This window comes from Gallinula chloropus (assembly GCF_964237585.1).
Source record: "Gallinula chloropus genome assembly, chromosome: 3".
NCBI classification, from domain to species: Eukaryota; Metazoa; Chordata; class Aves; order Gruiformes; family Rallidae; genus Gallinula; species Gallinula chloropus.
Window position 1 is genome coordinate 25,206,183 of NC_140087.1, and position 18,837 is coordinate 25,225,019.

Here is an 18,837-nt window from a genome sequence, read left to right on the forward strand (position 1 = left end):
TGGTAGAAGCCGCCCTGAAATATTCAGACAGATTATCTGCTGTCTGGGGCATTGCCAGTAACTACTAGGACATCAGGACCTTTACGGGGTTAAGGTCAGGCCCATCAGATGATAATCCTGCTGTGCAGGATGATAATAATTGTAGACAAAAATATATAACGAATTTAAAGACTCCGAAGGAGAAAGTTTTGCATCTCTGAACAGATCTTTACCCATTCAAAGGCCAACAATTATGCCTGAGAGGGTGAGCTGCACGGGAATTAAAATGCAGCTCTGAATGCCCTGGAATAAAATGTAAAGACAGGGCACAAACAGGGAGAGAGTCTTTTACGTGAAGCCTCAGACAGTGCAAAGAGGATGACCATGGGGAAATGTTACTGTGTCAGCTGATCCACGGTAACTTCTTCCCCTGAGCTACCCCAGAGCTAACTCTACCAATCCATCTTCAATGGCTTTTGATACACAAAAGCTTTTTCAAAGCCACTGTGCAAATTTGTAGAATTTCCAAGTAGCAGCTTCAATAAATTCCAAGAAGTAAAAATTAGAATGTCTCAGTCTTTTTTTCCTTCTGCACCATCACCTTTTTTTCCAAGGAAAATATTGCTTCTAACATTAAATACATTTTGCATATTTAAGGACGCTTGTCTCTTGCTGTTACAGGCAAGTAACACATCACCTAGGCGTTCCTTACACAGTTTACTCAGTTCTCCCTCAGGCAGTTTACTCAGTTTCCTTAGATGCACCAAAAATATTTAAGCATGAGTTTAAACCTAACTGAAGTCAGTTAAGCTGGACTCAAGCAAATGCTTGAATGTTTTGCAGGATCCAGCCTGGCACAAGTCACCTCCACCATCACCAGACTCCTTCATCTGGAAAGGAAGTTAGTTCCGGAAAAACCCACGAGACCAGACACCGTTACACATACTGTAACCCCCAGGATCTGTAAAAGCAAAGACTGGCCACTGCTGGAAATGCAGCCCAATCCCGTCCAGGCCAGAGTAAGCTCAGCTCAGGCACTCCCAAAGACTAAAACTGCTTCCCCATCTAGATGTCTAGTCAGCAGCTTGTTGGCCTAATGCAATGCCCCTGCACCTTCAGGCTATCCAACAGACTGTGCACGGCCACTGCATTAGCTGCAATCTGTTCACCAAAGAGCCCCGAAAGCTGAGCTGGCGGAGTATTTACTGCACAGCCACGTGAGAGGCCACTGTAGCAGAATCATTACTAATGCGCTGCTGAAAATGCTGTCAATTGCCAGCAGCCTCTTCAGAGGTTAACCTTTTTTTATTTCATGCCAGGAGTAATAAAATGGAAGGGTTTTTTGACCTCTCTTCTGGGAGAGTGAGAAAAAGAGCAAACGAGGAGGAAAAAGCCAAATCCAAACACAAAGCGTCGATGGTTTATTCCACGGCGTGTTCATTGAACAAGCAGCATACAATCTTGGGTCGGTTTTTTCCCTGCCTCGTGCAGGAACATAAGGAACTTCACAAAATAAAATTACGTGGTGTGTGGGAGGGCAGAGGCGGGGAGCAGATTGTGACTTTTTTAAGAGGAACAAGGCCCGCAGCTCGTTTTGTGTGTGCTGCGTGTGGCTCGTAGTCTGTTACTGTCGCCTTGTTTCGCTGTAGTAATGTAGTTATTCCAAGGGAAAGGAAATGGTGGATCCCAGAGGCTGGTGCACATACCACAACAGCAGCTTTCCTTTACTGCCCTCCTTTTCCATCCCTTCTGATACCAACATTTATAAGGGATTAAATGCCTGGCAGCACACCCCAGAAAGGTGAGGTGCAATGTTCTCATGTGCACCATTTTTGTCAGAAAACTCGGAAACCACTGAGTTTGCTGAGTGCAAGCCAAACAGTTCAGTGGACACAAGGTTGGCTACACCAGTTGAATTAAGCTGGCTGAGGTCACAAGTGTAATCTGTCTAAACTCAGTAACGTTCCTGGTGACACCAAATTAAGACTATGAGGGTTATTTGATCTCTCTCGACTCATTTTTCTTTCCATCTGTTTTTCCTTCCCTCATATATTTTCAGTTCATAGGGTCATTAAATCGAAGAGCAGATTACTCTTTCTGTAAGTATACCCCGTTCCTGCTCCCACAGTATCTAAACCCTGCTCAAGCTTACCGATTATGTCAGATTACCCGTTGTTCCTGTACCCCAGCCTTCTGCACCTGTATCTGACATTCCCTAGATAATGCCAACTGGCCTAGTAACGTTTCAGCATTGCATTTACTTTCCTTCTATTAATTTTCCAGAGGTGGGGTGTTTGCAATTCTCTGCTGTCTGCGTATTTATTTCAAATATTTCCTGCTGTTTATGTATTGAAACTTTTCTGGTTGATTTCTCAGATCTCTCATGCTTGCAACAGAAGTACTTCTCTTACACTATTTAAATATTTAAACACTATTAAACAATACTATTAAAAATACTGATTTATACAAACATAGGTGGAAAAATTATTGGTAGTCATGCAGGGAAAGAGAACACCTAATTTGCTTTCAAAACAAAACCAAACATTGCATGCTATTGATTGTAAGAGTGAGCGTGGAGTCAGAGCGCGCCATATGGCACATGCAATAAATTGGATATTGAGCATCATCCTGGGTTTGGCAGGCAAACGGTCAGTTATTTGAATTAGCTAACAATAGACAATCTTGATACTGTGAAGAAAAAGAAGGATTATTAAATCAAAGTGATAATTCAATCTTTCACAGAAATTCTATTTACACACAACAAGAGTATCTATTCAACATTAGGCTTTGACATAATTTAACTTCCACAGAGTGGGAGTTTTGCAACTGTAAAGCCGAGGAGTTAATACACAGTTCATACCAAATAAAAGCAGACACATACATGGCCTGTTTTACTGAGTCTTACTCAAAGACACAGCCACTTTTGCTGTTCTTACCCTACCCTCCTTGGCACCTGAACTTCCTGTTGCTAATAAAAATAAGACCCCGGGGGGGGGTTGCTTGATTTTTGCAACATTTAGTCTTTGGCAAAGTCCCTGATAGTCCTTTCATAAAATTTCTAGAAGAAAATCCTGTAATATCATTAGCATTGCAAAAAACACTACATCTTTAGTACAATCCACAGCAAAACTGCTATTTATCAATCCTCTTCTTGTATCTCATGAATATCTAATGCTTTTTCAAGCCCACATTGTGTAGACTGTCTTCATTAACAATCATTTTAAGGTTTTCTCCTTAAATTCAGAGACAGACTATTAAACACAAACCACAATTTACACGTAAAGGTGCCGTAAGTCATTTAAAATCCATGCATCAAATATGTGACTATCAAAAGACTAAAAAGGATTCCCTTTTATCCCTTCCCTCCCACACCAGTGTAATATAACTACTGAAATTAAAAGCCTACCAGTCACATTAATAGGAACCACATCTGTTTGGACTGCCTGTGCTTGTTGTCGCATTTTCTCTTCTGGCGTTGGCAGTGGGAGTGACTTAGTCCAGTTGGTTTGGGTGTTGATATCTGATAACTCATTTGAAACTGGAGTTTTAGGCCTTTTGATGGTAATAAGCTTTTCTTCTTCTGGGGAAGAGACAGGACACTACAAATAGAAATACATGCAACAATGTGAGTTTACTAAAAGAAAAGGTAAGACCACGGTAACACTACGGCATTGCAGCTGCAGTCAGCACGACTGCTTGCGAAGCAAAACGCGCTCTCATAAATACCACACTTTGACCTACCTAAAGAGTGATAAAGAAACACACAACCAACCTACAATGAAATGCCTGCATTGTACATATCCAAGACATCTGATAAGTCTAAAGAATACATACCAGTGAGAAAGAAAAGAGCACTGCAAAGCAGAGTAACTAATTATCTTACACACTGACACTGTCCCTGGCGTCATTAACCCCTCTCACTGCACCGCAGTTTGCCTTCCCTTAAGATGTGATTTGAGCACAGCTTTGCTTCAGCTGTACCAGGCTGCAAAGATGCACAAGGTCTGTGAAAGAAGCCTGTTACAAAGAGAGATTTTGGGAGAGCTCAGAAGAACCAGCTGGTGCACTCTACAAAATCATCGGCCACGGATCAGTGAGTTGACAGAAATAACTCTGGAGCTGGATAAACTCAGGCCCTAGCCAAGGGGTTTGTTTTGCCCATTTTTCAGGGGTGAAGCAGTAAGCAATATTCATAGCCACAGAATGGTAATTTTAAACGTCGTTCCTTATCAAAGCAGAGATTTCATCTCCATGACTGGTGTTTCTCTTAGGAAAACTCCAACCGACCAGTGAAACGAAAAACTTTCTGCACCAGAAAAAGAAGTTGCAACAGCTTGTGCAAATCCTTCCACCAGACAAATCTGTAAGCAAAAAAGGCCATTTCCTTTTTCGGGGAGCAAATCTGTTGTCATTACAGAAAGCCCCAGCAATTCTTTCAACACAAGCTCCTCAGAGGACACAGCTTTTTCGGGCCTACATTGTTTTTAAAAGGCTCTAAAACCTTTTCTACAAAAAACATCATGTGAATGCTTATCTTTTTTATAAGTGTGTTTACATATACATTACACTTGCATACAGTGCAGGCACACATACGTGTTTACACACAGACATAATGCCTTTCTCACCTCAAATCACTCAAATTCATAAAAACCTTCATTAACTCAAGCAACTGGGGAGAGAAATGCCACTGCAGAAGGGATAGCTGCCCCCAGGCGATGCTTCTTCCCCAATTAGTTTTGAAAACAGCTGAGGGAGCAAGAGGGTTTGTAAGGAACTGGCAAGGGGGTGCTAGCCCAGCATCTCAGCAGGCATGTGAGTGTGCACTTAAAAAGGAGTAACCAGGGGTCAAGGCAAAGAAATATCACTTTCCCTGTCCTACAAAGAGCTTTTCTTTGCCTGAATTGGGGCACCAACAGGGACACCTCCTGCCTGGCTTTGCAGTTTGTGTGGGGGTGAGGATGAGCTCCAGCGACGTTCAGATACCCTGCTTGGTTGAGATTGTCAGCATCAATATGTGTCATGCTTGGCCTGTACTGCAGTGCCAGGTCTCAGCTGTCATACAGCAGTCACCAGAGGCTACTCCAATATGTCAAGTGGCAGACATACCAGTAACAAAGACACCCTTCCTCTTCAGGGAAATTAGCCAAACCAAGAAGGACCCCTTTTCTGTTGCAGAACATAGTATCAGATAGAAAAACTGAAGCATCTACTACAAAGAAAGCCTAGTTATCAAAGAAAAAGAATAAGAATTGCAAATTTTGCAGAACTAAAAGTTGAGAAAATTGGGGGCAGATGGAGGAAGATGGGTAGAAATGAATCAGCCCAGTGAACATGTAACAAATGAAAAGCAATTGAAAACCCAATCGTGTAGTTGAGGTCAAAGCACTTTGTCAGTGAGAAAGATTTTCTGCCACAGGACAGCGGCATGTACTTCTACAAAACAATTCAGTAAAAAAGTTGTGGGTGGTTTTGGGTGTCAGAAGAAACGTTCACGTTTCATCTGCAGGTACCCTTTCCAAGGTTCATGGATAAACACGACAATTGTCTGCTTATGGTTTTTTCTTTCAAAGTACTCACATCAGTGGTGTATTTAGTCTTGTGATCTGAAGCAACTTTTAACAGACATGAAAAGCCACACACAGCTTTACTGAACACAGAGGAAAAGAGCAGCCCATGTTTCAGCTTTCTTCACATTGTAAGTATTTACTTCTATTATCAGGGGGAAAAATAGGGATTTACACATTTTTAGCAAACATTCCCAAATTTACAACAGAGAAAAGCTTGCTGGAAGGTGCAGTGAATTGGTGCTGTGTAACAGGAAAGTCTTCTCATGTAAGATCTGTTATACAAGAAGTAGAACTGGGCTAGGCAGTAGTTAGAGATTATGTACCTGCTTTGCAATGCTGATCATAAACCCTATGTTCATAATAGAATAGAAAGCACCTGTCAGCATCTCTGATTCCTAACTTTATTACTAGACTTAAATGGCAAAATTTTCTTTGCAGTGGGATGTTAAGACTCCATCTGAGGAAAATCTGTTGGAATTCATCCTTTTTAATGGACAAGGGAAGAGGGAAAAGTGGGATGGGATGAGATGTAAAAGCAACAGCCTTGGATCTTGCAGTGTTGCCATGAACACAAATTAGAGAAAAAGTGTGAACTTTCAAATGGGAATAGAAATGAGAAGCCAGGAGATAAATGGCCTATAAATACCCTATAGACAAGCTATATTGCTCAGCAAGCCAGAGCCTTGCCACTGCCTTGTTGACACACTGTCCCCAGCCTCCTCAGCCACTGAGAGGCAACAAAAGGCTTTCACTATCTCTGCACATCCACTCTATTTGAGAGGTCCCAGATGACAAGTGAGTATGTGCTGTCTATCTTGCAGCACACTGTGCCTAAAATATCCTGTTTGCTCTTAAATCTTTTTCTATTCCAGTGACTTATATTGCACAGTCTGAAAAAAGATGGGATATCCAGGAGGAAAATTCAATCCATACAAATTTTACCTTTCAGCAAAGGAATTTCTAGTTGTATTTTACCTCAGTCTACTGCAATCACTTCTAAAATTATAATCTGCCAGAAGAAAACCCACAACATTGAAACAAACAAACAAACAAACATAACCCCCCCTGCGCTGTGGACAGGAGCCATACCAATTCAGCTGTCTATTACTATTTGCCAACATCCTATTTCTTCTCCAGCCTTTTCTAGGTTTGATGGCTTCAGGTGACCTTTTACCCAATGTAAAGGGATCAAGACAAACAGTAGTAGGAAAAAAAGCCTCAATCCCCCAAAATTTAAACTCCCCTTTCTTGGTCAATTGAGAAAGTCACTTTATGTGCCCGGTTCAACCTGTGGGGTTTCACACTGTGCTATGGAACACTGCCACATAATTATTCTAGACTTAAGTGGTCACGTCTCACTCTATTTGGTGTCCTCCAGACCAAGTCCAGTCCCCCAGTTTTCACAGAATATTCCCTTGTATTACTTCTCAGAACACATCTTCAGTTGCACTACTCAACTCGGCCACTTCACTCGATGCAGCCTTCACTGCCCTAGTAAGGAAAAGATCTTAATTTTTTGTTGGCAGAAAGTATTCACCACGAAGCAAGTTATCACCTTAACCAGCACTGCAGAAATGTTCCTTTCTTCTTCCTTGTTGCAACTACAGAAGAGCTGTAGTGCACCGGTCCAGAGCCCTGAAAGCCTACCTAGCATCTGCCCCACGACAACAGCTATACACCACCACACAGGTGCAATTAAATCCGAGGATGCATACAGGGGACACCTTCCCCTGGATATTCTATCGGCATCTACAACTCTCACAGCAATTGCACAGCCTGAGTGAAGAATTAACCTCTTTGGTTTGTTCAAAGAGTTTGAGTGCTCGTTTACTCATGCTTTGCCATTTTATGCCTTAAACTGCTGTTTCAACCCAGTAAATTGAGCAGTATTAAAAAAGGCAGCGAAGCAGTAGGTACCAAGAGCATCCCTATGCAACTGCTGCAGAGAGGCCAGCTGAGGGCACCACCACCTAGAAGGACCTCCAGTTCTGCCAGGGCCCATGCCGCAGGGCTCTCTGGCGTTCCCACCCACACACTGGAGTGCCCAACTGCTTCAAGATGCTCTTAACAACAAGCACAATTTTGGATTAGATGTCCCCCTCACGTCCCTCAAGCCAATCCAGTTAATGCATTTGTTTCCACTTAAGATACTGAACAGTCTCTCGCAGATGCTGGAAGAGACAATTAGCAGTGTGACTGAGCACAGTGGCAAAGCCACACTCTTTTTCCCCATGAATAAGCAAAATAAATGTTTTTGCACCCGAAGCTTAAGAGACTGTATCAAGGCAAAATTCCTAAGACAAATGACAGGACCTGGGGAAAAAAATACCACAAGTTTTTGGCACACAACCATTTACATAGGTGGAATAAAGACATGATATACTGCATGCCTGGAGCAAGTACTTTCTGTAGCTAACATTCATAATTCAAGAAAAATACATGACTCCAAATTAATAAAGGTTTTCCTTGGCTAACTAAACCAACGAAGCAGCCAGTTAAATAAAACACAATGTTCACTGGGGGAGGGGTTTGAAAGGAGGCAAATGTTTATAGACAAAAAGGAATTAAAAAATTAAACAAACCAAGTAAATAGAGGATATTGGATTGCAGATAGAAAGGAGTCATAAGGAAAAATAAAGGAAATGAACCTGGCATGGCATTCTTCTATTAAGCAGTTCAGCTTTATTTATTTATTTATGACAGAAAACAGAAGCAGACTAAGAGCAGATTAGGATTGCATATGCTAAACACTACAAGTAACATCAAGCTGCAGATACGGCAGCTGGATGGTCCCACTCGTGGGCAAGGTACCTTGTTGCTCCATGGAACCAAGTTACAGCAGGTGCTAATGCAAGACTGAGAGATGCAGTCTAACAGACTAGACTGTTGAGCAAGACAAAAAGAAACAAAGAGAATGAGTGATAAAAAGGGAAAGAAAAAAGAATGAGACAAAAACGCACAGAAGACAAATACATTTGTTATACATAATCTACACATTCCAGAGGAACCAGAGTTTGAAAACATCTCAATGTATCTTTGACACTGGGAAAACAGAGCAGCACCGCAGGACAGGAATAGCTCAGCTCCCAAGTCGCATCACCAACAGTGGTATGTGAGAGATGAGAAAGGATGGTCACAGTACCGAGATGTAAAATCCAGATAAACCAATTTAATCTCTAACAAACACAATTAGGATCAGCACTACAATGGAGCTTGGCCTGTGCTCCATTAATGTAACTTATAAGAATCAACATTAAGAACAGAAGGGTAGTTCCAAGGACTTCATTTTATACCAACTACCACTCAAGAGCCTTCAGCTTTTTGTGTTTTCCAATTTTGTTTGCTTGTATTTGAGTTGGGCTAACTTGCCTGCTTATCCCTAGCAGTTTTCCTTTGGAATAGCAATGTTCTGCTTATCTTAGACATTTTCTAAGACTCCCTCTGAACAATGTGCTTTGTGGTATGAGTATTTCCCTCTGGTGACAGACACCCACCTCCACAAAACCTGAAAATGTTTGTGGATCGAGGTCTCCTCTTGCATCCCCTACTCATGGTTTCATACTATGTCTGCAGCAAAGACAAACAAAGCAGAGTATCTGGCTATTTTAATTTTTTTTTTTTTAAAGCAGATTGGAGAGTAGGGAAATATGGTTTTCTTTTTGAAATCACCACGCAGCAAGACAGTTTTCCTACAAAGTGGCAATTATGTCAACTTAGAAGCAAATTTCCAAACAGTAAATAGCTATTCATCCATCATTATTCTGCTGTTCTCAAATTTCAACTATTAAGTACCGCACGTACAGAATTTAAATGTTGGCTTTTTTTGCTTTGAATAGACAACAAAGCTACAAAGCTTTCATGTGGTGCTAACGAGTTCACGTCTTGAATCATGGGATTTTGGTGACCCCAGTTCCACGCTGTTACTGAGGTACTCTTCTGACAGCTGAAATACGACTTGCTGAAGGCATAACTTATTAGAATTTCTTGGCACTTTACCAGTGGGATTATAATTCAAGTTCAGAGATTTGTTGTAGTAAGCATTCATTTTTTTAAAAAAGAAGAGTAAAATTTTAGGCTGTTACAAAAAAAAAAAAAGCCAATTAAACCAAGATACTGGCCAAAGGACACCACAAAACACAGAGCTGTGCAACATGAACGGTGAATTGTACTACAGTTTATGAGGTATTAATGTCTTTCTGAGCTGCAAGCAAGAATGGCAGGGTTAAGGTTAAGGTTCTGAGATAACTAGCAACATCCAAGACTGTGAATTTGGCAACTGTCTTTCTCCACAGCTCTGAATTATCCTTTCAGCTAAAAATATTTAAAGGAATCTAGTCCAATTTGAAAGGAAAGTGCCATTCTATCCTTGAAGCATAATTAGTTGCACGATTTATTTTTCAGAATGCACAGAAATTGTTAGTAACACCTTATGTTAACACTCTGAAACACCCTTAACTGAGATAAGGATGACAGCTCCAAGTCTCTAAGTGGCCTCACCCATGTTTAGATGCCCTCATTCAAATTGTTAAAGAAAAATGTATTTTTATTTTCTACATGTAACATTAAACACATGCAGATGGACGTACGCTGCACAGCACTGGCTAAGACCAGCTGATAACATATATGGATGCGCATATATATATATATATATATGGGCTGGCATTAATAACAATAAACAAATTCCCTGGTGGAAATTGTCATTCCACTGATTTCTGCAGGGTTTTGCAAATTACCATGATACCGCATCCCACAGTGAGAGCGTGCTTTACATTCTCTGCTCGCTGCCAGTACATACCACACACAGCTCAACAAGATGCTCCAACATTCCCTGCCAGTGCACGGCCATAATGCTATCACCACCTGGGAGAGGGACTGTACAATTTCCACACCACCTTTTGTGAAGTGATTGAAAACCATGGAAGACAGAACTGAAAACACTGCACCCGTAAGGTGAGTTCTCAGGATTCGCACCCTTTGTATAGAGAGAGTTATTTGGTCTGTGCTACAGAGGCACATATGGTTTAGTAACGATTCAAAGAAATTAAAACTGTGTTATAATCATGGATACCCTCCCTCTCTCTGAGCAACAGCTTGTGGCAGAGATTCTCAGAATTATTTACCTTGAAAGTCCCAGGAGCTCCAGTGTTTCAGGTTTGGACAGCCAGGCTTCAGTGCATCTTGATGCACTGTACCCCAGCAGCACTGTCCTTTCCCACAGCATCAAAGGTAGCTTCTCTCTCAGAGCCCGCAGGTGCAACAGGGTGAGGCCATGACAGAGGTGCAAAGTTTCATTTCTTCTTCAGAACACTAAATGCAACCTACTAGTTCTGTCATTAAGTGTATGTAAATTGATGTATATATAACAATACCTCTTGATGACTTTCTTAGGATCTTTGCTCAGCCGTCCCTTCTCTCTCTCTTTGCTCAATTCATTTCTAGACTCTAAGCTAAGCTTGTGTGGAGTTGAGATGTGGGCATATCAAGATGAAAACCCCGAATCAAACTGAAAGCAAGCTGTGATTCTTCATTCTTCTGGATGCTTTATGCAATAGTTGTGGTACAGGAGGACAAAACTGGTTAAATGCCTGTTTTAGCAATTCAATGTGTGCGCAGGTAGCTGTTTCAGTGGGAGCCCACTGATGGCTGGGCTAACAGCTCTTCCTGCTGCGCCAATGTAAACACTTAGCAGATTCCCTTGCTAAGCTGCCCTTGCTGGGGTCTTCTCACCATCAGCAAATGCCTGGCTCTCACACCTTTACTGAGCCGGTGGGAACTTTACATAAATGCATAGGTAGAACTGGGATTCTAAAGAGACTACAGAAGACAGATGACCTACTATCACTGTAATTCAAACGAATACACATCTTTGTGATCTTCCGACATTCCTCCCAGGTTTGAACAATGTTATGGCAGGCAATTCAACTGCACCAGCATGTATTCTTTCCAGCACTCTGCCTCCCCGCCATTGGTTACCTTTTGTTCGATTTCTTCATAATCATCCTGGTAACTTCCACAGATTGCACTGGAGGACGAGGAGAAGGTAGGCCCCTGAGAATAATACTGCGAGCTCCGGTACCCATCCCGCCGCAGCTTGTCACACTCTGCCGAAAGAGAGAGAAAGAGGAAATCAATTCACGGTGAGAGCTCTTAATGCCTGCGCTCTGTGTACAGCACACTTTAAAAAGTGCACAGTATTTCCCTGGAACTGTTCACCACACATTCACATCGTCTGTCCCAAGGAACAGAACCCACAGGTGCATTTCTGAGATTTCCATCTGCACTTTCCCCTCCCTCACACGCAGTATATGCGCATGCCCACACACAGCATATATACATACAAGGCTTTTTACTCATCCCAGAGATGGCAAGAGATGGAAAGAAGGGGGAAATGGATTTATCTATCTATCTAAGTAAGGCCTGGCTCGGTGTCTTGACAGATGGCAGCATCTTGCAGGATGGGAGACGGAAGCATGTGAGTAACACCAGGGGTCTCATTTGCCAGGCCGGTAGACATCCATTATGTGCCTTACACTAGAAATGATTATGTTGCTCACTACTCATGCACCATCTGCTAAGTAACTTTGGCACTGACCACTTGTCTTGTCTTTCCTGCCTGCGGAAGAGTCCATTTATTGTCAGTTTAGAGACAGGAATGCAAATCACAGGCATCTTAAAATCTCATGTCACCGCAGAGCATGTACAGTTTAACACTGAAGAGTTTTCAAAGTTCGGAAAGAATTCAGAGTAAATGTGCATCCTTGTTCCAAATGGTCAAAACGGCCAGCATCTCTTCCCCCCACACCCAAGTTTTCCACAACCATCTTCCCACCTCCTATTTGATATTCAGTGTGATTGTGCTAAAGAATAACAGACGCCAGAGCATAAGGAAAAATTAAATGTTCAAGATGCAGCAACCAAACTCATCAGCCCAGTCAAACTGTTAGCCTTCCATTTCCAGAGACAGATATCTGAATCTGTTGAAAGATGAGGAAAGCAAAAATAAAATTGTTTGGTACATTTCGGTCTAAGGAACTGAAATTTCTGCACAGTACATGGGCACTGTCATGACACAACGCGTTTTTAGCATCACTTGTGGGGGACAGACTTTCTGTGATTGTGCTGTTTGTCTCCCTATCTTGATCTCTTTAATACCCCTTAAAATGGGAAACATGCAATGTTTATACGGAGGACAAGCTTTCATAGAGGCTTTTGCCTGGCAAACTGTTAAGGAGAGTTACAATTTGCAACTCCAGCATTCATTTCCTCTGTTACACTCAGATGCTTCTGAGATTGAGGTATAGAGGACTCCATGCTGATAGTTTAACCAGCCGAGCTAGAGCAACCACAGCTCTACAAAGATTTAATCCACATGAGATGCCTTGCATGTGCACATTGATAAGGCAAGCCCACAATCTGACAACCCACCATGTCCATCAGAGCCAGATGTACGCCCTGGCCTATCCCATGTTTCCATATGGGGTCCAAAAGGGTGGTACAGCATGAACCTGTCACTTCTCTCACAATTCAAGGACCAAGGGTGGTGTGGCAGGTTTGGAGATGCAGATCAATTACGACATCTCAGGAACAGAAGGTCAATAACCCCGTTTACCTGTTTCACACGTGTGAGCATACTGACACTGCACACATCTGGCAAACAGCTGCTGTACTTTAGGAGGGGGGGAGGGTGAAAAATGACTGCCAGCAACCACAGTAAAACAAATTCCTCCACCGCCCTTCCAAATCTGGCACTGCACCCAGCAGATCCAGCACATAACGCTCACAAATGTGAGCACCCTGATGGGCTCTTTGTCAGTTTGAGCTACAAATCAACTGTCATGAGTGGGCTGAAGCCCAAGGACTTGCATCAACTTGTAGCGTGGGATAACACGCTATGGTATGCTGTCAACTTGGGCACTGCAAGTTTTACCTTCAGATCAGTCACTAGTCGCCACTAACAAACATGGGGATAACCTAAGTGGTAAGTACAAATGCAGGTTTTTTTCCTCTGTTCTTGGGATAAGGCCCAGGGTCCTGCCTGGCCACTTCTGCAACTCTCCAACATCAGGCACCACAGCATGCCCCAAGGGTGATAGCCTCTTATGGAGCATGACAGACACACCCTCTGTTCATATCTGCTTGACTTACTCTCCCAACCAAGGAGACGAAGATGATGAACAGTGCACTTCATAAAATGCAGAAGAGGTCCAGAACCCTAAGGAAGTCAACAGTGAAAGTCTCAAGTCCACAAGGTTCAGTATATGGACTGACAATAAAAACCTGTCAGTTTATCAAGCTCGAAACCTCCATTTTTCCACAAGATAAGATCCATGTAGCACCAGAAGCTACTGCAGTGACGCTGCTGAAGAAGCCAAGTGCTACAAACTGCCGGGTGAACCACACCAACAAAGGGGTGACTTGTCCCCAGTAACTGCGGGCAGCACCTGAGGCCAACAAACCTCAGCAGGGGCTTTAAGCAGGTATCTTTTACTCCTCATTGCAACAGCTCAGAAGTACAACACAGGGTCATTCACTGCACCGGACTGAAGCCACTGTCGCTGCCAAACCAAGGGGGGCACCTTCTGTTTAAAAACAGTTCCAGCTGGAGGCCCACCCCCACCATCCCCCCATCCCTTCATTATTATTAAAGGTGCCCATCATCTTCCGTGAACAATCAGGTTTGTCTTTCACAGATAAAAGGGTTTCTTTAATATAAAAAATCCTGATGAAGCAAGCTAGAAATACTCCAGAAAATACTCAGATATGCTCCCTTTTTCCCAGAGGATCAACACCTTGACCTATTCACACAACTCCAGAGAGGAGCACGATACACTGAGTAAGACACAAAGTTCTTTGAGTTATACTATACGTGTTATTTCAGAGGTGTCTGCACTGAAGATCACTAGAGAACAGAAAGATGCCACCAGTTCCAGCTAGTAAAAATATTCAGCTTTAAGAAGAATATGTTAGTGCTAGCTGAGCCAGTGACATACTCACTCTCGGTTGGACACAGCGGCAGGTCTGCCATTACACATGGTATCCAACAGACAAAACCATACAATCACAGAATATACTGAGTTGGAAGGGACCCATAAGGATCATCAAGTCCCCAATTCCAGTCACAGGAGACTGCATCAGGCATGACCAACATCCACTCCTGAAGATGCACCTGCCACTTTAACTCTGTGGCGCACACAGAGCAAGCTCAAAGTCATAATCTTGCATGTATCCAATCCGAAGTATTTTTGTGCCCAGTTTTGTTTACACCAAGGCTGGCCATTTGCCCAGGAGGAGCAGGAAAAAGCCACTGCCTTGGCAATTGTGATCCATGGCTGCACTGGGAGGTGTCACGACATGAAGGCTGGAAGGACCTCCTCTTCATCCCCCAACTGCTTCTGGGGCTGAGTGCATAGGGGTGCTGCTCGGCATCTGCTCCTACCCCGCAAGTACTTTTATGGCTATGTATAACCACAGATTCGTTCTCATCCTTCTATACTAACAGTACATTGAATTTCAAAACCTCCCCTGTATTACAAGCACTGCTTAAAAATGACTGTAGTCAGATTATATTGTCATTTATCCTCACTTCTGTGGTACAAGTTAAACCTTTCCTAGAGAAGCAAATTTTGCCTGAAGTCGAATTTTGCTGTCAACAGGCTGGTTTTAGTTAAGCATGGAAAAGGTGTGTGGGAGATGTGGTCAAAAGCCTTTTAAAGGTCCCCTCACTACTTCCACAGTTGTTAGAACAGAGTAGATAAGATGTTGAGAAGCTGCACAATGGAAGAAAGTGTGTTAGAGCTGTCAGTGCCTGGTTATGTACAAGTCACTGCCATATACCAAACCACTCATATGTCTGCTTGGGATTGCACTTGCACAGGGTTTGCTAAATCCTGGCATCAGGCAGAAGCATGCTGAGAACGTGCTTCTCGTCAACGACAGGTGAGGCATCACCCTGCTCTCCCTCTTTCCTCCCGCTAAATAAGTGGGGAACACAAGGGTACTGGCAGCACCAAGCCCAGGAGCAAGGGCTCAACCGAGCCGAGTTCGGTTCTGCACCAGAGGTTTTGAGCCATGGGCACTGTTTTCAGCTCTGCTGTGAATAACCTATTATCTCCCTGTAAAACCTTATGGCCCCTGTGACAGGCAATCAGGCCAAGTGTATGAAAATACCTCCAAGACCTCTCAACCCAGGCCTCCTCTCCATTTTATATGAGGAACTCACACATAATTGCATTTGATCCTGAGCTGGTAAGAAATCTCGCACGCAGAGGTGATCAGCAACCTGAAAACATATTCTTACATGATAATTTGAGCCACAACTCACTGGAGCGAACAGAAGGCGCAGCACTGATACCTCAGTAATTTGTCTGACATGCTTTTACCAGGATTAACATTTACCTTGTCTGCTCCACCAGGCTTACACACTGCACTGCTCCCTGACAGAAGGCAGGCTGGATTTGCTGGGAGGGGACAGAGGTACCTTGGCTCCTTCCCTCTCCAACTTTAACACACTTTGGGGAACATTTTGTGCCTGGTGAGCTTCTACTACTCAAATTAGTCACAGTTATCCCAAAAGTTTGTATGAAGGAAAATGCATCATGCTGCCAACAGCAGAACCAGTCAGAGGGAGATAGGATTTGTGGTCACTTTCAGTTTTCCATTTTATTTTATTTTTTGAATTATAAAGGAACAGTGCAAGAATTACCATTTTTTCACAGGCTCCCTCATAAAACTCTTCTTCTGCCTGCTGCGTTTGGGGTGCCCCATATTGACCTGGCTGCAGGGAGAAAAGTTCCAGGTGCTGATTTTCAGGGCTGCACCCCACTGGAGCCTGGGATGTGTCCCCAGGGTGCGGCCACAGCAGTAGCGCCAAGCCACAGCTTTGTGCCACCACCCTGGACCAGTCGGCCCTCCATGCCTCAGGCCTGAACGTGCTGCCATCACTCATTAAATTAGTCCTAACGAGATTATCCGTGTAAGTAAACACTGCTCACGTGACCTTTGCAGGATCAGGACTTAAGCTCCGTAGCTGTCTACATCCACACGTACACACTCAGACATGGTCTCACAAGCGTGTTTTGAAGTGTTTAATATATTTTTTAAATCCACTTTTCTGTGTTTCTGAATAGTTCTCAGTAACCAGTAAAGATGCTGGTAAAATAATTAAACTATCACAATATTCACAAGTACACACTTCAGAAACTTGGCACGAAGGTCATTCAGGCATCGAAATAGCTCCGACCTGCTTGGTGTACGTGGCCATCCCAACGGATGGGCCGAACAATGAAGGGCTGAAAAGATAAATGTCCCAGAAACATCTGAATTTGCCTCGTACCCAAGAACGGCGCTTGGAACTTAAGACCAATCACTAAAACCAGGCTGCTCAGAAAGGTGGTGGATGCCCCATCCCTGGAGGTGTTCAAGGCCAGGTTGGATGGGGCCCTGGGCAGCCTTGTGTAGATCCCGGCCTAAAGGTTGGTGGCCCTGCCTGTGGCAGGGGGGTTGGAGCTCTATGATCCTTGGGGTTCCTTCCAACCCCAGAGCATTCTGTGATTCTATGAGAAGCAAATGCCTGCCGGAGCAAGGGTAGCTTCCCAGAGAAGCAGAGCTGCCCAAAGCTGCCTGAACAGAAACTCCCCAGTGCAGAGGGAGAAGGGGGAAAGACCAAGCACAGGCTTCAGCTGCCTGTGCACCATCCCCTGTTGTCTCCTTGTCAGTGAGAAGGGACAAGCGACGAGCTGACAGCTGCATCTGTGTGCTTGAAAAATTATCTCAGCTAAAGTCAGGGTGACTTCTTGGCACAGCCCTTCATGTTGTAACTTGTATTTTGTAGAGTGGGACTCTTTTTTTTGTTAGTACTAGCGAGAGGCTATTAACTGCAAGAGTCAGCTAAACTGTCAACTACAGAAATAAATCTGCTGACTGGTATATTAAAGCACATTTATCCATTCACTGCACATATCACTGGAAAGCCGCTCTACTCCCCGAGGTCAGATATATTTTAAGATCTTCAAGCATTGTAGCCAAGTTCTTTTTCTGTAAATACCCATGAGCCATATTCCTCCTCCCTAAGTCACAACTACAATCACTGCCTTACAAGTAGCTTTTGAAGATTCCACCTAAACCCAGACAGGCTGTAGTACAATACACACGTCTTGTAAAAGCAAAACTCTAAAAATGACCCATTACTTTATACGTCACACTGCACTTTAATAACCAAAATACGTACTGCATCACAGGTTTTTGTTTTAAAAGAACCTTCTGCTTCAAAGCAGATTGATAACCACGTATCACTTTTATTTACTTTATTCATGTTTTACATTTGTTTTTCTAGTTGCGCTGAGACAACTAAAGCCTCCTGGGCTTGTGACAGACAGGTGCGTGTGTCAGGAGACCTGTACTCCTGAACCTGGCATCACTGTATACGAGCAAACCACTCCAAGTTAGATCCAGCCAAGAACCTAACATCTATAGGCAGACATGACATAATCTAAATTTCATGTCTGCACCTCCTAAATTCAGAGTCGAAGTGGGTATCTACACTGTGCCTGCAGCATGTGAGTATACAGTGGGACACTTCAGGGTAACGCCAACTAAGGAGGAACCTGAGATGCTTTAACTCTCGTCCTCACCACACCAGCAATGACTGACACTGAGTCCAGTGCTGCAGGCATCCCTCTCATGAGAGGCAGGATAATGTAACAGGAAATTCAACATTGTTATGTCTGAGGATGATATGCTTTTCATCCAACAGCGGCTTAAAATAAATGTCCTGAAAGTTGAAATATTTTTCACGCAGAAGCAAATTTAAATTAGGATGAGGTGAGCACAGGCTAAATCTCCCAACTTCCTAACAGTGTGCTCTGAGCACCAGGCAAAAAGGTTATCACCTGAAACACAACAGCAAGAGTTACGCTTTGTTTAGGACTGATCGTATTGGTGTGTACTGAAACATGCTCTGAGCACATCTCCCAAACTGAGACCTCTTTCAAAGGGTGCAGCTGCCTCACTGCCTGCTTCCAGCTCCGTGGATAAGACCAGGGTAACCCTGGAGTACGTAGTTAACTGGGGAATTTCAGGGAGGTAACATTTCAAGATAAAGAGCTTGTTTAGAAAGATTACGCCTGGGACCATAATTAAAACAGACGTCCTGGTTCAAAGGTCTCTTCGGTTAGTAAAGCTAACCAAAATTAATGCCTTTCTCTCCGCGCCGCTTTATGAGCCCCGCATTGTAAACTGGGGATAAAAGTGCACGGCTCCCTTCACGTGGATGAAACAGGCTCTATAAACGCAG

General features: G+C 43.3%; 1 protein-coding gene across 1 annotated transcript in view; it reads right to left on the reverse strand.

The window, feature by feature from the left end:
* Positions 1–18,837, reverse strand: part of NHSL1 (NHS like 1) — a gene marked incomplete at both ends in the record, with an annotated part of 176,687 nt that overhangs the window by 19,914 nt on the left and 137,936 nt on the right. Inside the window, 3 exons of the mRNA XM_084262276.1 lie at positions 3,386–3,578; positions 8,358–8,429; positions 11,520–11,647. Coding sequence (XP_084118402.1) covers positions 3,386–3,578; positions 8,358–8,429; positions 11,520–11,647 — 393 coding nt within the window. The remainder of the gene's footprint in view (positions 1–3,385; positions 3,579–8,357; positions 8,430–11,519; positions 11,648–18,837) is intronic.